The sequence below is a fragment of the Lepidochelys olivacea genome (genome assembly GCF_965140295.1).
Source record: "Lepidochelys olivacea isolate rLepOli2 genome assembly, chromosome: 2".
Taxonomy (NCBI): Eukaryota; Metazoa; Chordata; order Testudines; family Cheloniidae; genus Lepidochelys; species Lepidochelys olivacea.
Window position 1 is genome coordinate 243,348,578 of NC_140412.1, and position 22,592 is coordinate 243,371,169.

The window sequence follows — 22,592 nt, forward strand, 5'->3', positions numbered from 1 at the left end:
CACACAAAAGGGGCTCAGCAGAAAAGAGAATACTGCCTCAGCTGTATTACCTTTTCAGCAGACCCTGCTGGTGTACAGCCAGTGTGAGGAATTTGGATAGCATGTCTGTTCGTCTATCCTCCCCACTGGCTATTCCATCCAGAGGTGGGTGCTAATGCCTTTCCCACAGGGATCTGAGAACAGGCATAGGGGAAAATAACACGGACCTAAGTGAAGAGCAAACACTTTTTTTTAAGAACAAAACAAAACAAACAATCATGAGAAAACAGAAACAAACCATGACTGGAAATGTTACACATTCTCTTTGTGACATTACAACGTACCTTGTCTAAGTCATGGTTGATCATTTTGACATCAAGTAACGATTTGATGGTTTTTGTCAGTTCCTTCTCATTCATCTGTGTGCTATCCTGAAGCTCTTTATAACTGACAGTTTCACTGTTGTTGAAGGCAAGCAGTACTGCCATTTGGTATGTTGTGACCATGGCTACATAAGGTTTACACAAATAGTTCATTTTTACTTCACCTGTAGTAGTAATAATAATAATAATAATAATAGTTTCATAAACTGGAATAATAAGTTTGCAATTATGTTGTAAAGTCATATAAGACTTGAATATTAAAAGCTGCATGTGCAGTCCTGGACACACACTACTACAGATGTGCATACAGATCAGGGATTTGCACGGGTTTTAATCTAGCTATGTGTGTAGTGTACACCCTGTTTGTGTAGTCATTTTTGTATGTGTGTATGCAAACAGATTAATGGACTTTTAAATTAAAAATTCAGTATGCTATAGGTATGCAACATGTTTGAGAGATGAAGTGAAGCCTGCTAATATTGCACTTGGACAGGGCAGAAGTTCATTTATAGTAAAGAAGAAAGTAAATCCCAAATAATTTCAGTGCATTACAATGTTAAAATTGCTGTTAACACTGTCTTAAGTAAGGATGCACAATGGAAAAAGAATTTTCTACAAAGGGAGTTTTCTGAATATTATAGTTTCTTTACATTTCCCTTGAAAAAAATAAGCACCGGAGAGAACTTGTGGGGGTGGGGCGTGGGGTGGGGTGGGGTAGGGTAGAACTAGACTAATGGGGATCCTCAGTTGTCATGCCAGTGCATTCATTTGAATATGCAATGCACTGCTGTGTGCTACTCTGACTTTATCATTCACCTTTAAAAAATAGGCTATGGTGCTCAATTATTAAGGACCGGTTTACTGAACTATTGGAAATATAACGCAAGTGATTGATAGTAAATCATGGCTTAATTAATGCTACAAATCAAAGTAATATAATTTATATAATTTAGAACGAGCAGGGAAAAAAGTAAAATCATCAATTTTATGGCTCACGGAACTAAAGGATAATAAGTTCCCTTTAAGTTGCGTGGCCACGCAGCAGGCTATCAAGGGCCATGCAGGAAGGGAGAGGCACCCCTTCCCTGGCCTGGCCCGGCCCTCCCCTGGAGCTGCTGTAACTGGGGAGAGGAGCCCCTACCCTGGCCCAGCCCAGCCAGAGCTGCCGTGGCTGGGGAGAGGCACCTCTCACCCAGCCCCAAGCTGCTGCGGTGAGAGAGGGCTGGGGGGAGTCCTCACTCCCCACTGCAACCCCGGGGCAGCCTGTAGCCCAACCCCCTCATCTCCAGCTTCCTCCTAGTTGTGAATCACAGAGTGGAACCTCATGCAACAGGCCAGGGAAGCCAACTTATTATTAATTTTTTTAAAATGGTAGTTGGCAATATAACTTAAACTAGTCTCACTTAAAACTTCTGTGTACTCATGTTAAGCTAAAAGGCCACCCAAGCAGTCAAGCAGTACAGAACAATTAACTGGTTGAAGGTCAGCTCATTGGATAATAACCCAGAAGTTCTGCCATGGCTTTTAAAGCCTACAATGTACATCAATGTTTTTTTTTTAAACCAATAATTGGATGTAATTAATTATATGCATAAAATGTAGATTATAAAAGATTAATTAAGAAATGCTGCTTCAGTAAGGGCAAAACCATGTTAATATACTATGAATGTAAAAAAAAGACACATGGCTTTATAAAAAACTGTTTCAAATTGGAAAGGAGTTTATATATATGTAGAACAGAAAATTATTTATTGCCTGTTATGTGAAGCATGTGCTATTTTGTAAGTTTTCAACACACCAGAAATATGCATTTATTTTACCTGTACAGAGATAATGTAACCAAGTAAGTTTCCTCCCACTGAAGTGCTGACTGTAAAATAATTCAAACTGTAAAACAAAAGTCATCTTCAGTTATATCACTTATAACTATTTATAGCCTTAATAATTCACTGTCACATTACTACCATAGTTAGTAGAGAAGAAATACTAATTTAATATTCAATATTTTGTACCTACACATTTAAAAATACTACACAGTATTTCTTCAAATATTTACAAGGTGTAAGTTGAAAAATTTGAACTTTTAGTTTTGACCAAAATGTCTTAGCCAAACATGTTTAAATCTATATATTATAATTTGAAACCTAAGACTTTAGAGACTGAATATGTCAGAGATGACATCAAGAAATCATCATATGAATTAACAATCAATGCTGTAGCTCAGTATTGTTCAAATACAAGTGTTGTCAATATCGATCCCAAAAGAATAAATTGATAAAATTTGTATAACAATTATTAAAATATTGTACGATTATTATAGTATTAATTAGGGTATTAAAAGTACATTACTAGTATTACGGTTGTTACATTGTTGCTTCTATCATCATATGCACAGTACAATTATATTTGTAACCTTTCCTTTGATGCAATCATAATCCTTCATACACTAATTTTGATTCACTGTTTCAATCAAATTAGAAAACCCACTTCAATTGTGTTTTGGTATAATTTAGCTAGATCTAGCTGTTTTGATGGATGTTGCTATTAAAGCAAATCATATATAATTATTACATATTATGATATATACACATTATCTATGGTGCTGCAAAAATATGGAAATAATCTAGATTAACATCTCTCAGAATAACTTGCATCAATAAAGAAATGTAAAAGATAATTCAGGAAATGTACCATAACATTATGTACTAACCTGACTATTACATCATGTGTATCATGAGTAAGCAAACTACATTAGTGTTTTAAATTTCTCAGGTATGAAAATTTGAACAAACAACGGATTTTCAACACAAATTAAGAGGTCTGGAGAGTCAGATAATCAAGGAAGTTCCATACAATTAATTTATTTTAGATTAAATTTATTCTAATTTCAGAAATTTATTGTACACTACAAATACGTACCCATTTTTATTTTACCTATTTCCTCCATACATATTTATTTTAATAAATTAAAGGAAGTGGATGCTTAAAGAAGAGTTATTATTAGAAAGACCTCAAAAAGCAGCTTTTATTTAATTCCCCAACCACAGGGGTGACGACTTCTCAGAGCATAGCCCACTGACAGCCAGAGATTACAAAAGAATAAAAAGCTCAGAAGAAAAACAATTATTTTCTCTTAATGATTTCTTTGAAGCCGTTTTGAGCTAGATCTATAGAGATTTTGTATCTTCCTGAAGTAAGCTCAATTAGTTGTAAGACTCTACTGACTAAATAAAGTCAAAAGCAGAATGCACCATATTTTGATTAACACAACTCTAAATGGCACAATAAAGTCAGAAATACAAGTAAAAGCTGTAGCTAATATTTAATTCTGTACATCTGCAAAGGAAAGAAAAAAAAAAGAGGACGATATCTAGTAGCAACATGGCCATCAGATAATCCCCTCATTATTATTCACAACAGGGGTCCAGCGAGCCACAGAGATATACTACCCTTAAAAAGCAAAGAGTGTCCTTCAAAAGCATCAAAGGTGGATTGAATTCCCCTTTACGGTGGCATTGGCCAGCCTGTGTGGATCATATTAGTATTGTTTCACTTTGCAAACAGTTAAAAATTAAATTTCAACATCACAGTCACAATCCAATTAATAATTTTCAAAGCACAGGATCGCTACAATTTTCCATAAGAGGCAATAAAAAGGAAGAACAAGATATGAGCACAGTCTGTATTTCGGAATAATTCCCTAACGTAACTGAAGCCTACATCCTCTTGAAGTAGGCACTTTTAAGAGTATTTCTATGAGTGATATTTAGTCCAAATGGCCCAACATTTTAAAGTTATTTAAAGAACCCTGTCAAATGTTTTTAAACATGTTATAAAAAAGAATTGGTTTTAACTCTTTTTAAATATGTTACTTTTTAGGTTGTTTTTTTTCCTGGAAAGCAGGAAACACTTTGCAATCCGGTTTCCTCTATCCTTCACTACTTACATTTTATATCATTACATCTGCTGCTAATGTGTTTTTCTAGACATGTGCTTAGTATTGATGAGCCAACGAAGGCACTATGTAAGCAGATTAGCTTTTATCAAACCCACAAAAGTAAGGGCCTAATTTCTTTCTAGTAGGCTAACAATTGAGCAGGACTAACCATCACCAAGCGCAGATCATGCAACCACACCCACTCCATCCCAGTTTTCAGAGGTGTCTCTGGAAACAAGGTTAAAGTACAAGCAAATTTCACTACTATTCTGATGTTTTTAGAGAGTAATATGACCTCAGATCTGCCACAACTGAGTTATCAAGATCTAATTGCCAAGATTATTAAAAATGAGTAGTGACTCCGGGTGCATCAATTTCTGGATGTCCTCCCTGAACTTTGAAGGTTTCTGATTTTCATGAAGTGCTGAATACCCACCACTTGAAAAGTAGTCTCCTTTTTAAGGCACATCAAACCAGACACCCCAAAACTGAAGCACCTAAAATCATTGGGCTCTTGAAAAACCTTAGACAACATTGTTCAACACAGTAATAATCTTGTTCATTTCTTCCTCCTTTACGTTTTTACACACGTTTTAGTGCTTCTGTAAGGTGTCACATTCATTGCGCTGGAAACTGATTTTTGGTGCGACTATTTTAAGACATTTCAATATAGATTTATCATGCTCATATTACAAAGCCACACACAGAAAATATACACAAGACAAGAGGTCCAAGGATACAAAGATGTTCACTTAGAAATGAACAAAACGAATGGCTCCTCTTTTCCTTTTAAAAAAAAAAAAGTCCTTAATAGTATCTTCCCAGTATTATTGGACAATTTTGTTCCTCACCTGTAAATTGGTCTTCATTTATATACACAATTTGCCAATCCTGGCATTGCTGGGAAGTCTTGAGCATGGCTCTTGTAACTGAGGTGGCTCTCTAGAAGATTCTTGGAATCCAGTTCCCAGTCTAAATAGGCAGTGGGTACTTCATATTAGCAGTAGATTCTTCTAAAGCTTAAGCATCCACATCTAACAGTAATTTCCTATCAACAACAAACAGTAACTTTAAGAAGGGAATAAAGGATTGGTGGATTGTTATATATGAGAAAACCAATTTACAGGTAAGGAACAAATTGTCCCATTCTCACACCATATGCAATCCACCAATCCTGGCACTGCTGGGAATTAGTAAATTGTAAGGAAGAGAATGATGGAGCGATCAAGGAAGGAAATGAAATATCTTGACTGATGTGAAAAACTAAATTCATGGGGACTACACATTCCAGAGAGGTTCACAGGACCCCTTTGTAAGGAATGGACTGCATGAGAGAGGTTCCTTAACAGATATATCTTCAAATTCATTTTTCCTGTGAGCTAAAAGTAACAAGAGAAGTTAGTTTGATGCTGTGGATAAAGTTAGCAGTCCCCAAAAAGCTCAAACAGAAGTTGCAACAAGGCTTGCAAAACCAGACTGTGTATGGGACAGCATAAAGGTAGTCCAATCCTTTCGACTGCATGAAGAAATCTAGAAATACAGGGGTGAGACTGCAGTAGATTTTCCCTTACAGATCCTCCAAGCTCCTAGTGCCACCATCTAAACCTGAAATTTTGCTGGAACCTTTTCTCAAAAAACAGATAAATATAAAGGCAGTCCCTTGACTGAACCTTTGTTACAGCTGATGCCAGGCTTCAAATATGGATCATACCCATTGGTAAGTCTTAGTTCTAATATTTTATTTCTTGTCAGGATACTGCCCAGCAAAAGTCCAGAAGTCTCAGCCTCTCATTTCCCAGCTGAAAGGGACAAGAAGCTAAGGTTCAGGAGTTTGGTAGGACCCTGTGGTCAGGATGTTCTTTGGCTATGGGAAGAACTTAAGCAGGTTTCAGGGACTTCTCCTTGAGACAGGCCAAAAAAAGACAGTTTTGCCTTGGGTCAGTTTGGCCCAATCCGACTTCTCTTGGCAATGACTTTTAATAATAACAGAGGAGGAATGTATAGAAGAGCACGCTTGAACACTTTAAAGGAGAAGATGTCTATTTTCCAGATTGCCTTCTCCCAATGCCTGAAGCAGTACACATTAAAACTGCTGTTATAAGATGCAAATAAAGTATATTTTTGAGAAGTTCCAGAGCTCTAAGATCTTGAAGAAAACCTGCCTGCCTGTTCATCAATTAGTCCAGAGACACTCCCATACACAGTTGATCTTCTATCATCTTCCTTTAGGCCTACGTCAGAACCCCCATGAAGCACCTTTCTTCAGAAGCTGAATGCCTTTGTCTGATAGTGAAGGTAATGGCTGACTAGTTACAGCATTCCACAAGGACCATTCTGATTCCCAGAAAAAAACAAATTTCTTCAGGATAAACCTAGTGGCCCAGAATTCCAGTCAGCTGCTACTGTACGGAGCCTCCCTCTTGTACATGGTACACGAGGAAGCCAGGTGACTAACCCAGCCCCTCTCAGCTTGCATTCATGAAGATCACGATCACGTCAGAAACAGGCTTCCCTTCGTGCAAGCTCTTGGGAGCTCTTCCACCATATGCGGAAATGAATTACTTGTGTTGGAATGGTGGTATGCAGGTATATGGTCTCTCCTTAGCAGTCTCATACCAAAACAAAGCCTGGAGAGAGGGAGAATTAAGGATGGGTTGATAGGATACCAGAATGCATAGAAGATACAGAATCTAACACATGGTTATGACCAGGTTGTACTGAACCGTTTAGTTTGTGGGACCTCTGAGAACCACCTTGCTGAGGTGAATGTGAAGTTGAGTGCCTAGGAGGACCATGTCCCAGGAAAGTAAGAGCTCTTACAGTGCACCATAAACCCATGGTCTGGAAGAAGAGAGAGCACTTGTCCATAAGTATGCTGGAAGAAAGGAGATCTCATAAGCAGGTTGTTCAAACTATGAAAAACAAGGATTTCCCCCCACACACTGAAGCTGGCACCATTATCAACAGAATTTTTAGAAGACTTTTAGAGCTAAGAAAAGATCAAAGGATAGAACAATGTACTAATAATATAAGTCTCTCAATAGCAAAACAAATGAATGTGAAATCAGCCATATAGACTGGAATAAGGAGGTAAACTTTATTGTATCCTTTGAGAGGCTGAAATGAATCTAGTCAGAAGGAGACAAGTTCAATGATGTAGCCCTTTGACAATCACAAAGCATTGGTCCTGATTTTCATCTGGGCCAGTAAAAACCAAAAACAGTTACTGACCTTTTGTAACTGTTGTTCTTCGAGATGTGTTGCACATGTCCATTCCAATGTAGGTGTGTGCACACCCCGACACAGTTGCCAGAATTTTTTCCTTGGTGGTATCTGTTGGGTCAGCTCTAGCGCCCCCTGGTGTGCTCTCATAGGGCTGGTATAACGGGCCCTGATGAGCCCGCGCCCTTCAGTTGCTTTTTACCAACCACTTCAAGATAGGAGATGCTGGGTGGGCCTTGGAATGAACATGTGCAACACATCTCGAAGAACAGTTACAAAAGGTCAGTAACCATTTTTTCCCCCCCAAGTGTTTTCACATGTCAATTCCAGTGTAGTTGACTCACAGGTAGGTGCACTGGAGGTGGGCTTGGAGCTTAAGGACAAGCAGACTGCAACACTGTGTGACCAAAGTAGGCCTCATCTCTGGCTTCTTGAGTGATAGCATGCAATGCTGAGAACGTGTGCACCGAGGACCAGGTCCCAGCCCTGCAGATATGGTGAACAGGAACTTAATCCAGGAAAGTCGCTGAAGAGGCCTGAGATCTTGTGGAATGAGCGATCAGGTTTGGCAGAGGGAGAGCCCCTGCAAGGTCATAACATGCCTGGATACATGATGTGATCTGAGACAAAATCCTCTGAGCAGAGAGGGAAGCCCTTTCATTCTCTCTGCTACAGCTAAGGAGAGCTGCAGTTATCTGCGGAACGATTTGGTCCTCTGAATATAAAATGCCAGAGCTCGTCTGACATCCAAGGAATGAAGACATTCCTCCCTATCTGCATGCAGCTTAGGATAGAATACTGGTAGGAAAATTGGTTGGTTGCAGTGGAATTGAGAAAACACTTTTGGGAGGAACTTTTGATGCAGGTGTAGCTTCACTTTATATTTGAAGAAAACTGTATACAGGGGTCCGAGGTGAGGGCTCGGATCTCTGAAACTCTCCTGATTGATTGATGTAATGGCCACCAAAAAGGCCACCTTCCAAGCACGGTGCAACAGTGAGTGTGTTGCTCAGGGCTCAAAGGACAGGCTCATCAGTTTTGATGAGACAAGGTTTATGTTCGGGGGCGGGAGGGGGGGAAAGATATGAGCTCCTTTATCTGAGGGAACACGGTCTCCATCCTTTTGAGAAAACAAATTATCATCTTGTGAGAGAAAACTGACCTACTGTCGACCTTCAGATGAAAGACTGAATTAGCTGCCATGTGGACCTTGATTGAAGAAAAAGCTAGGGCTTGCTGCTGCAAAAGTAGGAGATATTCCAGAACAAGCTGCAATGAGGACTGCTTAGGTAGAACACCAGGCTTAGAAGACCAGATGGAGAATCATTTCCACTTCGCCAGGTATGTCGCCCTAGTGGAAGGTTTTTCTGCTGCCCAGTAGGACTTTACGAACCTGCTCTGAGCAAGCCTGCTCTTCAGAGTTCAGCCATGAAGGTTCCAGGCCATCAATGAAGAGAGCTGAGGTTCAGGTGGAGCAGCTGGCCATGGTCCTTTGTGATTAATCCAGCAGTGGAAGCTAGATTAGGACCTTCACTGAAAGGTTTAGGAGGGTGATGAACCTTAGTGCTGTCCGGGCCATAAAGATGATTCATGTTTGGTCTTGCTTGATCTTCGACAGAACCTTGTTAATTAACTGGGGAAGGGATGGGGAAGAAGAGTGAAAGGATAAAACAGGCAAGTTATCCATGCTAACAGGAAGACATCCATAATAGACCCAGGGCTAGGTCCCCTCAAGGAAAAGAACTGCTGGCATTTCCTGTTGTCATGGGTTGCAAACAAGTGTATATGGGAACTACCCCACTTTTGGAAGATGTCCATTGTGATATCCAGGAGAAGGGACCACTCATGGTGAGGAGAGAAGGACCAGCTGAGGCGATCTGAGATCTGGTTCTGTGCACCTGGTAGGTGAGATGATCGGATGTGCCAGAAGGCAGCTTATCAAAGTTGAGAAGGGGTCCTCCTGGAGCATGGCCTTTGCCTGCAAATAGTCAAGAACTGCCCCGATGAACTCTATTTGTTTGATGGGGATAAAAATAGACTTCTGGTCATTTATTAATAGCCCCAAAGTCGGGTAGGTCGAATGTACGAGATCTATGTCGGGCTCCCCCTGAATTCTGGCCTGACCCTTGATTAGTCAATCACCGAGATACAGGAAAATGTGAACTCCCCTTTTTCTGAGAAAAGTCACTACTACTACCATACACTTGGTGAAGACCCATGGGGAGCTGATAGGCCAAATGGCAGAATCATGAATTGGTAATGGGTCTGGTTTGCAACAAATCTTAGAAACCTCTTGTGTCCTTGGAAAATTGATATGTGCAAGTGTGTGTCTTTCAAGTTGAGGGTGGTATAACAGTCCCCTGGATTCAGTGAAGGGATGAAGAAGGTCAAGGAGACCATGCAGGACTTCAACTTCTTGAGACAGTAGTTGAGCTATCACAGATCTAGGATCGGTCTGAGTTCCCCCCCGCCTGCACGCGCCCCGGCTTTCGGGATCGGCTTTCGGGATTCGGCTTTCGGCTTTTCGCGCCCCGGCTTTCGAGGGTGGGTGGGAAGGTGGGGTTGACAAAAATTGGAGGGTTTACCCAATTTCTTCTGTGTTTAGGACCCAGAGGTCCGAGGTAATGTGGTTCCAGGCGCTGAGGAAATGGAACAGACAGTTGGGAAAAATAGAGGTAACTGGATCCTGAAATGAAGGGTGCTTCAAAGGGACAGACTGCAACAGCATGAATGCCTTGTTCTTTCTCCTCCTCTGGAGGTGTCTGGGCAGTTGAGAGTAGAAATGCCCAGACTGCTGGGGCCTATAATGCCTTCTAGATGCTGCAGGTGAATATACAGGCCCTGAGACTTCAAAGTTGCCTTACAGTCTTTAGGGCAATAAAGCATCTACAGCTTAGCATCTGTTTGCTTCAAATGGAAGGTCCTGGAGCGTCTGCTGCATTTCCTAAGGAAACCGAGAGGATTGTAATCACGAGCTTCTGCACATGGTGACAGCCGTGGCCATTGATCTGGCCGTGGAATCAGCGGCGTCTAAGACTGCCTGCAGGGAGGCCCGGGCCAGTGTCTTCTCTTTGTCTACGTGGGAAGAGAACTCCTGCCTGGCACCCTGGGGAACCTTAAATTTTTGCATTGCTTCCCACAAGGCAAAATTATATAGTGACCTAGCAAGGCTTACTAGTTTGCTATGCAGAGCTGCACTCTCCCTGTGGAGCAGGCTTTACTGCCAAACAAGTCCAGCTTTTGGGGACCCTTCGCCTTAGGTCTGTGCCCCGCTAGACCTTGATGGTCCCTATCATTAGCGGCTACCACCACTAAGGACCCGGGAGAAGGGGGAGAGAATAGGAATTTGCAGCCCTTAGCAGGTACAAAATATTTTTCCTCCACCCGTTTAGCTGTAGACGGGAGAGAAGCGGGGATCTGCCAGAGAGCCTTAACGGGCTTCATGATCGCCTCATTGAGGGGAAGAACCACTCCTAAGGGGCCTGCCACTGCCAAAACGTCCAGAAGGCCAAGTGTGATCTCTTCCACCACCTCCGCCTGCATGCCCAAATTCAAGGCCACTGCTTTAATAAGTCCTGGTGGGCTTTGTGGTCATCCTGGGGTGGAGATGCACTGGTGGCTACCAGGGTATCATCTGGGGAAGAAGAGGGGGAGGCGGGTAAGGACTCTGCTCTTTCCTCTGTGTCAGCAGTGACCTGAGCGACATGCTCCAGCATCTTGGTACCAGGCTCAGTACTGGGCTCAACAGCAGAGACCAGGGTCTGGTGTCTTGCAGCACGGAATCCGAAGCGCCCTACCCTCTGAGGCTACCGAATAAGAATGCTTTGAGATGGTGCCCTGGCCTGGTGGAAACCCACAGAGGTTCCAAAAAGGCCACTGCATCGGTGCCTGTCCTCATGGTCCACGTGTTCGAGGCACCATTGTACTAGATATCCCAGTATTTGTAGGACAGGTGCGGGGAGTAGCGTGAGCGCTCCCAGTGGTGGGAAAAATAGGACCTCACCTCCAACCCTGATGAGGAAGATGAGCTAAGGTGAGGGGACCATGGAGGTGTTAATCCTCCCGGTGCCAGTTAGTGGTTCTGTGGGGACATGTGGGGTGAGGCAATTAGAGGGGGTTTACCCCTGGAGAGTGGTTTCAGTGCCATTTGGAGGCTGGGGAAGGGCTCTTTGCCACTCGACGACACCAAGTCCTGGATGTCAGAGGATCCTGGTACTTGCATGAGCAAGTCCCTAGATGCTGCATATGCCTCCAGAGTGGACAGTACAACGAACTGTCTGGTACGCTGCCTGCTGGAGGATGGTGCATCCCTCGATGGGGTATGTGGAACCAGAGTCAGTAGCGGTGCTGATGGTGGGGGCTGCATCAGTGCCAGAGAGGGAGATTGGCAAGATATGAGTCTCACACTATTCCTGTCCCCTTGCCTGCTCCCTTTTGGTATCAGGGAGCAACTTTTGTCTCAGTGCTTGTGGTGCCTCTTCTTGGGCAAGGCGGAGTAGTGCTGAGAGTCTCGATTGGCGGGAAGCGCTCTCCACATCGAAGCAGAGGTTCTCGGTGCAGAGTCTGATTGCGGCTCCGATGCTAGCCTCTGGGCTGCCTTCATCAGGAGGACCTTCAGTCTCGCTGCCTGGTCTTTCTGGGTGCGGGGCTTGAACTCCTTGCAGATCTGACAGCGATCCTTCCTGTGAGTTTCCGCTAAATATTTTGGCAACTCGACTGCAGGTCATTCAATGGCATCGACTTGCTACAGGAAGAGCACGGCTTAAAGCCTGGTGACTGAGGGAGGCATACCTTGTCACCGGGGAGTGGACAAGCCTCTTCAACAAGTGTAGAGGTGTCTGGTTTCAAAAGATTACTAAAACTACTTTCAAACTAACTAGCTACTATAACTATATATACACACACGCAACAAATGAGAGGAAACCACTGGAGAAGATTGCCGAAGCAACGAGGGAAGTTCCAGCAACCGTTATGAACCGGTTCCAGCGAGCAACGAGGGAAGTTCCAGCAACCAGTAAGAAGGAACTGAGGGGTGCGAGCTCAGCAGGGTCCCTTATACTGGCACTGTTAGCGCACAGTACCAGGGGGTGGTAGAGCCAATTTGACGGATACCACTATGGGGAAAATATTCCAGCAATTGCTCAGGGCATACACACCCCTACATTGGAATGGACACGTGCAAGCACTCGAAGAAGACAGATTTAGTCTCTCCTTGATGGGCAGAAGTGGGGTGTGAGTCAACCACTCTTCATTGTTGCTTGACAGAAGCATGGGATTTGAAAGCCTGCACTGCCGGAAAGAGCATCTAGAATAGTAACCTCTGGGTCTGCTCTGAAAAGAGAGAGAAAAGATACTTTGAATGAAAGGCAGAGTATCAGTACTGCCTAAATCTGGTTTTTGGATGTTTTTCCTTGTTCACCCAAGGAAACTCAAGCTCATTCAGATCTGAGGATTCCTCAATGGTGATGTCTAGGATCTCCTCCAAAGAACATACCTGTGAAGTGAGCCTGAATCATGGTCAATTGAAATATTGTTTATATGTGGAGCACAGCATAGCACAGAACTCAAATAGCATATATCATCACAGGGACCTTTAACAAATGTTTTACCTTCCCAGTATGGTTTCTACATTTTACTGAAGGCTTTTAGGTAAGACAGTGAGGCTCTAGAAGTAACCAGACAGATCAAAGCCACAAGATGGACTGTAGAACAGGAATCCTAATTCCTTGAAAATGGATTCAAGATTTCTATATCAGAGGTCTTGAGGGGTGGGCAACGTGCTTCAGGTAGCCTCCCTATTGGCTTTTTTATTTTCAGGGGACTGGGGAAATAGGGAGAAAAGAAAATCTGGAGAGCTTCAATTTTCAACTAAGGTAAGGCGCTCAGTTCAGACTAACCTACTGTCCATATCTGAATCAACTCACAAAAGCTTACAACCCTCTGAGGTTTTAGTTTTTTTCCCCCCAGACATTTTTGCCTTTGAATCTCTGGAGACGTGTGGTGCATACTAAAGGAGAAGGCCCTTGAAAACCCGGAAGAACAATGGCCAAAAATTAAAAAGGAATCCTTGCAGGACCTTACACTGGAGAGTCCTGGGAAGTAGGGAGAAACATTGCCTTTGACCAAAAACATAAGTAAGGTAACTATTAAGTCATATATCCAATTCCTGTCACTGTACTATCGGAGGAACATGGGGGATCAAGAACCTGGAGCACAATAAAAATTCTTGGGAACAGGAAAAGAAAGGCAATGCTAAAAGGGAGTAGACAGAAGCCCAAGTCAACGAAGAAGGGGTCAGACCATTATTTAAAAAGAGAATCAAAACGGAAGGAATTCCAGAAGTGGAGTAGGGGCTACTTGACTCCTTCTTAGTCTTGCCCTCGCTGGACATCTTTGGAATCATTGCTGAGTGGGGGCGTTGCTAGTTTAGCAAGCTGAGGCATAGCTGTTGACAGCACAGGAAAAAGGAGCAGAATGCGTGTACAAGTGGTGAAGGCAAAGCTGCTTTCATTGGCTAACAGTGGAGACCTTTTGTGGGTGGGTATGTCTGTTGGTGGCTCTTAAGGCCAGTGAGGGAAGAAAGACACAAAAGGAAGAGCATAAAAATGTTCCCATCTAATAACAGTAGTGAAGAGGGCCTCCTAATAGGTTTGAGGGAGAAAGCTGTTGCAGAAGCCGCATACTAGAAGCATGCTGAGGAGTCACCTTCTAATAAAGGCTGTATATTCACCTCCAGGAATCTTCTAGAGAACTGCATCAGTGATAACAGCCATGGGGTGGGACTTCCCAGCAGTGCCAGGATTGGTGGAATGAGTATAGTATGAGAATACTTTCTTGTTTGATGTACTACAAGATTTAATATTGCTTAATATACTAAAGTTGAAATTGGAATATTTCATTAAAAAACTTTAAACACTTTTATTAAGTAGCAAAAGGACACTTTACAGCAAATATAGATGTTTTCCATTAGACATTAATTTAAGATTATATCCTGAAATTGTATGTGTACACTTGTATAGACTTCAGTTTTTCTGATAACGTAAAAATATTTTTCATTTCTATATGCTTTCTTTCCTATGCGCTTCACAACCTACATACATGTTGACACAGGTCAACATAGATATCTTGTATATTTTAAATATATACAAGGTACATGTAACTAGAATTTAGAATACAAGAATATAATAAAAATACAGGGCCTCTGAAATGGTGCCACTTCTAGGATGGAGGACAAAATGCAATCATACAGCATTCTGAATGCCAATAGGGGTGGATGGAGATTTTTGGACAAAGGCAAGGAGCACAGGGGGAAACATCCATACTGTTCTGAAAAGTGCAAGAAGAGCTTTCATGCAGAACAGTCAGAATCTTGGTTTTCAAGGGCTCCTCTGAATCACAGGACAAGATACTTATATGTGTTAAGATTTGATATTACAAAAGATCATCTTTTCCCCCTGAATATTAGGAATCAACATTTGAGCTCAGAAGGTATGTTCCTACAAATTTCAATTATTTGAAGAGCTAGAAGGGCACAGCTAAAATTTGAAAACCTGGAATTCATAAGATCAGACTTTCATTTGGGGAACTCATTCAAATTTCAGATAACTGGAGCCTGAATAATTGTGGTTTACGTATACACCCAACAGACACAGTGGCCTCACGATAACAATTACCAGCTTTTTGTTTGAGATTCTAATAAAGTATTATTAAATTTGCTACAAATTTGCAAGAAACTACTAACCTACCATCTGTACACTTTTTTCCAGTTCCTGAGGAATTGCAAATGTTGATGAAGGAGCCTGAGTTAGAGGCCATGCGCCAGCCTGGGGGTGGGGGGGAGAAAAAAATTAACATTCTAACATGTTAAAATGAGCTCCAAGGAGCATACACACTAAACAAAATCTTCCTCTTAAGAACTGGTCCTATAGTTCAAGTCAAGTTATAAGACATATGAGTTAGAAAAGGACTTGTAAGACTCACTAAAATGCATACTGTTGTGAGGCCTTTGCTCTAGGTAAGAAACCTGTTAAGGCCTTTGTTTCTATCTTACCATTATGCAGTGTAAAGGGTAGACTATCTTTCAAAAAAGCTAGGAATAATAGGCTGTTTTATATCATCAGGATTGTTAAATAGTGATATCAAATTTATAAGTTGTCAATTTCAGTCTGAGAAATGTTCATATTAGTTAGATTTTAGAAAATTGTTTACTTGTTATGGAAATACAAGAAACCAATAACTGAATAGCAATAAATTATTCATTAGTACCTGTAGAACATATATCTGAAAACTAATTCCCAAATCTATAATGGCATCCTGGTTTTTGATAAAGTTGTTGAATTTATTGTTGAGATCAGCGCTAACGCTCATGTCTGTATACATTCGATGGAGCTTGCTGGTAAACTCATAACCACAGGCTTGCTGTAATGAAACATTTAAATACATTTCATAGGTAACATAATTATTTTAATATATTATACACATATTTATTTATATATATTTCTTTAATATATTGTACACATCCACAAAACAGTATTGATACACAGACTTCTATATTGCTAATGCCTGCCATCTATAGTATAGCCAATAATGCCTTCATATGTAAAATTATATTACCCGTCTTAACAGGGTTGCTTTTCTATACAACTTATTTCTAAAATTTGTCCTTGCCCAATACTAACTTACAAAACTGAAAGTTTCTAATGGACTGCCTTAGTTCTGCTCACTGACTGATACTACTATTATGGAAATATGGATCAAGTGGCACATTTTATACAACTACCCAAAATAAGGAACTACTTATAATATTTGGGGTTTTCCGGGTAATGGATTTTGTGTGTATCAATACATGAATTCAGAACAGATGATGTTGTGATTTTTCATATCACCTACTGGCAACAGCAGCTACCAATTGCTAAATTAATTTTGGCATCCTCTGCTGACTCCTCTTAAACAAGACATGCTTCAACAGTTACTGCTGCTGTTTATATTATTTTGAAAGATAGTTCATATTACCTTTAGTTTATTAATCATGGCTTCTTCAGAGTCCATAGACATAGATAAACCATGAATTAATCGTTTTGCCAACATTCTGGCATAGAACTGTATGAAACAAAACAAAGTAAGCAAAATATTTTCTCAGATGTGAGGTTTTTTTAAAAAAGAATGTGAACACAAACATCCAATGTAAAACGGTTTAGCTAAATTACATTTTTCGTTTAACATTCACTAAAAATTGGAGGTTACCTTCTGGAAAACGTCTTTGTCATCAATGTATTTGAAAACAGTAATGAAACTTGTAAGTTTATCCTCTACTTCATTCTCTGTCATTCCTTTGGCTGATTTCTTCAGCAAGTTGTCACAATACTTGGCCAGCTCAAGTAAAAAAAACAAAAAGCAAAACAAAATTGACTTGTCAAGCTAGAGAACAACAGTGTTTGAAGGTATCTGCAACTACTAAATACGGGTTAAAACATGACAGAGCTCAGCTTACAAATGACACAAACAAGACACAAAGGGCCACATTTTGAAACAAAGGCACGTCATATTGTGTGCCCAGAACATGCACGTTTTGTGTGGGTTCACTAGGTTAAATGCCTATTTTAAAAAAAGGCTTTTGAAGATGATTCAGTAAGTGAAAATTATTTTAATTTGGTGATCACCATGTGTTAATAATGACTGTTTTGAGGGCTTGGGTTTTTGTTTTAAACTACGATCACTATTACAGCACAATATTTGTTACTTACCAACTCAGGCGCTTTGCAGATCGACTTGGGTTCCCTATAGTTTACTACTGATGTTAGAGCCTATGTAGAAATACACAATAAAGACAAATAGTAAGGAATACTTGAACTTTTGCTGTGGTGATTTACAGAGAGTTATGAAGACACCAAGTTCTTCAGGACAAAGACTGTCCTAAAAAAAGACAAACAGAAAAATGGACAGAAAGAGGGAGATAATTATTGACACAAATAACGTGAAATAATATACAATGAGCAAATCGTAAGCAGTGATATTTATTAAGTGAGACTGTGAAGGACCAAAGGGGAGAAGTAAATAGCACAGGTGAGCAAGTCAGCTAGGGAAAGCAAAGTCACAGAACTGTTTTGATTAGGAATGCAAAGGAGGAGAGAGGATGAAAGGTGTTCAAAAAGTAGGGAGCAGGATGAACAAACACGAGAGTGAGAGAACACAAAGGGAGCAATAAGATGAGAAATCAGAACGGTATATAATTTGGGCTGGGAGTACACACTGGGGAGTGAAGAGAGAGATCAAATTAGATACAAGCAGCAGCAGCAAAGCCTTAAGTCAGGAGCATATATTTGAACTTCAGGGGGAGACTGTAAAAGTATCTCAGCATCTAAAGGATTATGGGGAGAAGCGGAAGAGGCAGATCTTTGAAACATTATAGTAAAGATGAGATCTGGAGAGAGTCTGAATGCAAGATAGAAGAAAAGGGAATTAAATGATAACTCAGGATCAGGGCATAAGTGATGAGAAGAGTAACAGAGTTGTCAACATTAGTATTCTGAAGAGCAGTTCATATTTAAGTCTTATTAAAATAATTGCAACACAACTTGAGTGTATGCAAAACCAAAAAATACCATACACCAGTTCCTCTGAATTATATATACATTCAAGGATTGTTGGGTCACAAGCTCTTTTCCAAAGAAAGCAAGCTGAAGGGCTTCACTGAAGCTCTCTACTCCTGTGTTTTTAGTGTTTTCCAGGAGTTTGACGTTTTTTCGTTTTTTCTTATAGGCTCCAAAAGGATGTAGTGTTGAACATCAGCACATTGCTGAATCACATGATGTCCTTGGAGGAGAGGGGTTACAGAGGCCTTCTCTGGAAGGAACCTTGTCTATACTCTGTATATGTAGGTATGGAATTTTAAGCTTCAAAATTCAATGAACACTTAATTGACATATGATATAGGCAATATTTATCACCACAGACAACCATTAACTTTCTATATTACATTATGAAGCTTAATGCCAAAACTCATCTGTACAGATGAGGTGTCCTGCAGGAATATGGTCAAACCTATAACTCTTCTGCACAGTGCATCATGTGGTTCAGCAACATCCTGATACATGGCTACAAGCCCCCTGAAAAGCCTTGTATTAAGAAAATATAGGATATGACAAAAACGGACAAAACTCATAGAAGCTCAAAATATACCCCCAAAATAGAAAAACAAAGTGATATTGCAAATATACAATATTTATCCTAATCAATATCTTTATCCCCGACAAAAATCTAAGACATAAGCTGTCCAGAGTTTGGTGACCGGGGAGAAGAAAATTTTGTTTAATAGTTAAAATATTGTACATGTGAAAATTATAATCCTGGTCCAATAAATTAACAACTGGTGGAAGGCATTAGATACCATGTACCTTTTCTTGAGGAAACCAGACACCTGATCTTCAGAGAGCCTAGTCATGCTATTATAAAATGAACTACTACTACTACAACAACCTAACTTGCATTATATTTATACGGTGCCAATTGTAGACCTAGGAACAAATGCCTTAACTGGCTACACATTTTACAAATCAGTTATATAAACCTCGGTCTTGAAAACGGTAAGTAATCAGAACAGGGCAATTACCCATGTTGAGCAATTGAACAGTTTCAACACAACTCTGTACAATCAAGTAATTTGCAACAAGATACAAAATTAATGTTTATTTAACATACCTGGCAACTTCAGTGATCAGAGTCTAATTCATTATTGCCAAGAGAAAAGGCAGTTTTGATGTTGTTTAAAAGTTGCTTAGTAGACACAGTATATTATAAATATACTATATTATTTTCACATTAGTTGGAGATAAGGGATCCATTTTCATTTCAGGATCTTAAACAGCTGTTTTGATGAGAAAGCTGTCCATCCTTTTAGGTTGAACTCAAGTACCAATGGTTGGAAGAAATGTGACTGTTTCCTTTGTACGCAGGATCTGTTTCTGAGAGTACTAAATTACTTAGTTTTTTTTCTTCTTTGCTTTAAAACAAGAGACCTCCATGAGAGTTCTCTCAAGGGTATTGTTTTATTGCTCCGGTGAAAAAAAAGATTACATATTCTGGAGTGTAGTGTTGTTTACTATATTGTGAAAAATTACCTTGTCAAGGGCACTCATAAAGTGCTGGTCACCATTCAAAACGGTGTTGATAAGTTGAACAAATTTACTATGTACTTCCAAAACTGACTCCACAAACTGAGTTGGCATCTAAAAATACACAATACAGAGAACAGATTTATTGAAAAATTCAATAGCTATACAAAAATGTAAAAAATTAATATCAATAGATTGTCATGGTTATTCTGGAGGAAGATCATCACCAAAAATCAAGGTCACTAACAAGTAACTGAATCTTTAAGACAGCTTCTCCTGCATATTCACACTAGTAGGATGCAGCCATGGCACTGCTGAGTTTTGGGAATGGCCTGGAGAAGATGTGCCCTTGAGACATAAGCACCAAAACATGGCATGAAATATGGCACCAAACTTTCAGAATTAAGATGATAAATGGATGTCAACCCCAAGCCTCTCTTCTAAAACCACAGTTATTAAAATAAGTCAACTTTTTTCTTCAAGGTAGCCTCTGCATATTGACACTTGAGAGAGTCTAAATAACAGTACCGCCTTCTAGAAAAGTGGGCTGAGAGTCCCAATTTAAAAAAGGACGACAGGAACTGCCCTCCTAAAGCGAACATCAGATCTAGATGTCAAGTTGAAAGTAGTGCTGTATAAACGTGTGAACAGAACTGTAGGTGGAAGCCCTGCTTTTCTGCAGTGCCACAGGCACATTCCACAAGGGATATCAGAAGCGAGTACTTTAACAAAAACATTTGAGCAGAACAATTCAATAGTCAAAGTACTTTCAGAAATTCTGATGCAAGGGTGGGACTATGCAGCTGTACAACTGCTACTATACAGCAAGTAAGTGAAAAAGACTTTTCTGGTACTAGCACAGGATGCCCCGATTTACAAATAACATTTAATCAAACCAAGTGATATTTTTGTTTCCTAATGAACCAAAATGACCCATCGGCAACCATCTGGGAACAAAATTTAGCAGAACAAGAGCACCTTTTAACAGCAGAAGGCCATTTGCCATGATGACTTCACACAATTATTTAAAAAAAAAAAAAATTCATCAAGTTGATCCAGCAAGAAGAAATTAAAAAACCTGAATCAATGCATTACACAACTGAGAGCTGATCAAAAACTGCAATTTGTGCACAAAGTTCTAAATCTATTTAATATAAACAAGATTTAATGAAAAAAAAATAAAAAAAACAGATTGTTTAATAGGGTGTTTTATAAGCAACAACATGATACTCATGTTTCTGTTCAGTGCCACCACTCATCTGTAGGCAATAAACTAAATCAGCCTAGGGAAGAAAGCAAAAAAGATTTCATCAGGAATGTAATAAGATAGGTTAACTCAGCTGCCACATGAAACTTACATTTTCCTGAGAAAGATTGCTGGTTGCTCTAAGGCCCTCATCATGGATATGGTTTTGTAGTTCCTGAATCATATGAGGTAAACCACTTGACACAGCACGAAGCAAAATGTACATATTTGCCATGTCTGCAATAAAAACATACTTTTTACACAATATACTTCAAAAATCTACTACTCTAAATTAACATTTACATAGCACCATAAATCTGCATGGATCTTTACCAATATTAAAATAAAACTGTCCCTTTCCTTGAAAAATCTTATGAAATAAATAATCTAAATATTGAACATAAAGCTAAAGTGAAAAGCAGAAAAAAGGAAGGATGAAGGTTGAAACACACATCAATTTTCACCTGGTAATTGGTGGAGTTAAACAACCTACACTTCACATATTGTTAAATTGAAAGAGTTCCAGATAGGAGTGGAGAGACAAGAGGCAGTGGCCCAGTATGAAAAAGGTAGAACACCATTAGGCTAATTTATTTCCTATCTTCTATCTTCCTAGACCTCCATGTCAGCAGGTAATGGGTGGCAAATCTGGAGAGCTCTGGCATCCTCTGCTAGACTTTTCCCACTTTGCTCCACATCAGCTTAGAAAACTTCTAAAATATCTAAGTGATTGTTTCCTAGGAGACAGCAAAAGGAGTCTACCATCCAATACAAAAACTTGATGAAAGAAAACGTGAAATAAAATACCGAACTTTAATCCTGAAAATGTGTAGCTAGGAATATTTGTGATAGGAACACTGCTTATCCCTCTCTCCTCTTGGTGAGTTATTACAAGCCAGTGTCAAGGAACAAATTAATAGATAGAAATTCATATTTCTGCATCCCAGACACAGACTTATAGTAGAATGAATCTGTCCAGCAATTCCTACTTTACATACACAAGCAAGGAATATAACCAACCCAAGTGCAGGATTGGTATGATAGAGGAAACCTCCTGAAGAATTATTTGTAAATATCCATCAACATCCACACAGGACGTAGTGAGGCCATCTTAAATTCCCAGCCCATCTTTACAGAATTAGATGCCTAAATTAACACCACCATCAGGTGTCAAGGATATAGATATTTCATTGGATGAACAAGAATCTGACTAGCAGTAAACACTGCTTCTACAAGATTCTAGCAACACAGATACATCTCCCAATAGTGGGAAATGTGCAGGGGTCACTCGAAGAAATAATCTGAAGAGCATATAGTAAGAGGCGAGATAAAGTTTATTAAATGGGCTGCTACAAGAAAAAAAAAGCAGTTTGGATTTTTCCTGTGCCTTGGAAGGTGCTTATTACTTTGAGACACACTGGGTCATTTCAGTAGCTATCCCCTTAGCAAGAAGACCAAGGTCGGGGTAGAAAGCACCTGTGGATTGCAGTCTAAGAAAGTCTGACATCAGGGGAATTTCCTCAGACATATGTAAAAAGGCATATGTACCAACACTTTGGAGCAGTAGGATTCTCTGACATTTGTTCTTCCTCACTTCCAAAGAAAGCTGGAATCATGAGAAACTAGTACTGTTTGGAAATGCATAAATATAAGTAATACAGGAACTAAGTCTTACAAGTTATGCTATTTTAAGCAGAGGCTGGGTAGGTAAAAAG

At 40.1% G+C, this 22,592-nt stretch overlaps 1 protein-coding gene across 3 annotated transcripts in view; it reads right to left on the reverse strand.

Annotated features, from left to right (window-relative positions):
• CUL2 (cullin 2) overlaps positions 1-22,592 on the reverse strand; it is an 86,433-nt gene that overhangs the window by 15,505 nt on the left and 48,336 nt on the right. For all 3 annotated transcript variants that reach the window (XM_084619557.1, XM_084619556.1, XM_084619555.1), the window contains exons 10-18: positions 20,990-21,114; positions 19,638-19,745; positions 17,265-17,324; positions 16,765-16,893; positions 16,534-16,620; positions 15,787-15,939; positions 15,267-15,344; positions 2,183-2,249; positions 324-526 (exon numbers count right to left, since the gene is read on the reverse strand). In XM_084619557.1, coding sequence (XP_084475683.1) covers positions 324-526; positions 2,183-2,249; positions 15,267-15,344; positions 15,787-15,939; positions 16,534-16,620; positions 16,765-16,893; positions 17,265-17,324; positions 19,638-19,745; positions 20,990-21,114 — 1,010 coding nt within the window. The remainder of the gene's footprint in view (positions 1-323; positions 527-2,182; positions 2,250-15,266; positions 15,345-15,786; positions 15,940-16,533; positions 16,621-16,764; positions 16,894-17,264; positions 17,325-19,637; positions 19,746-20,989; positions 21,115-22,592) is intronic.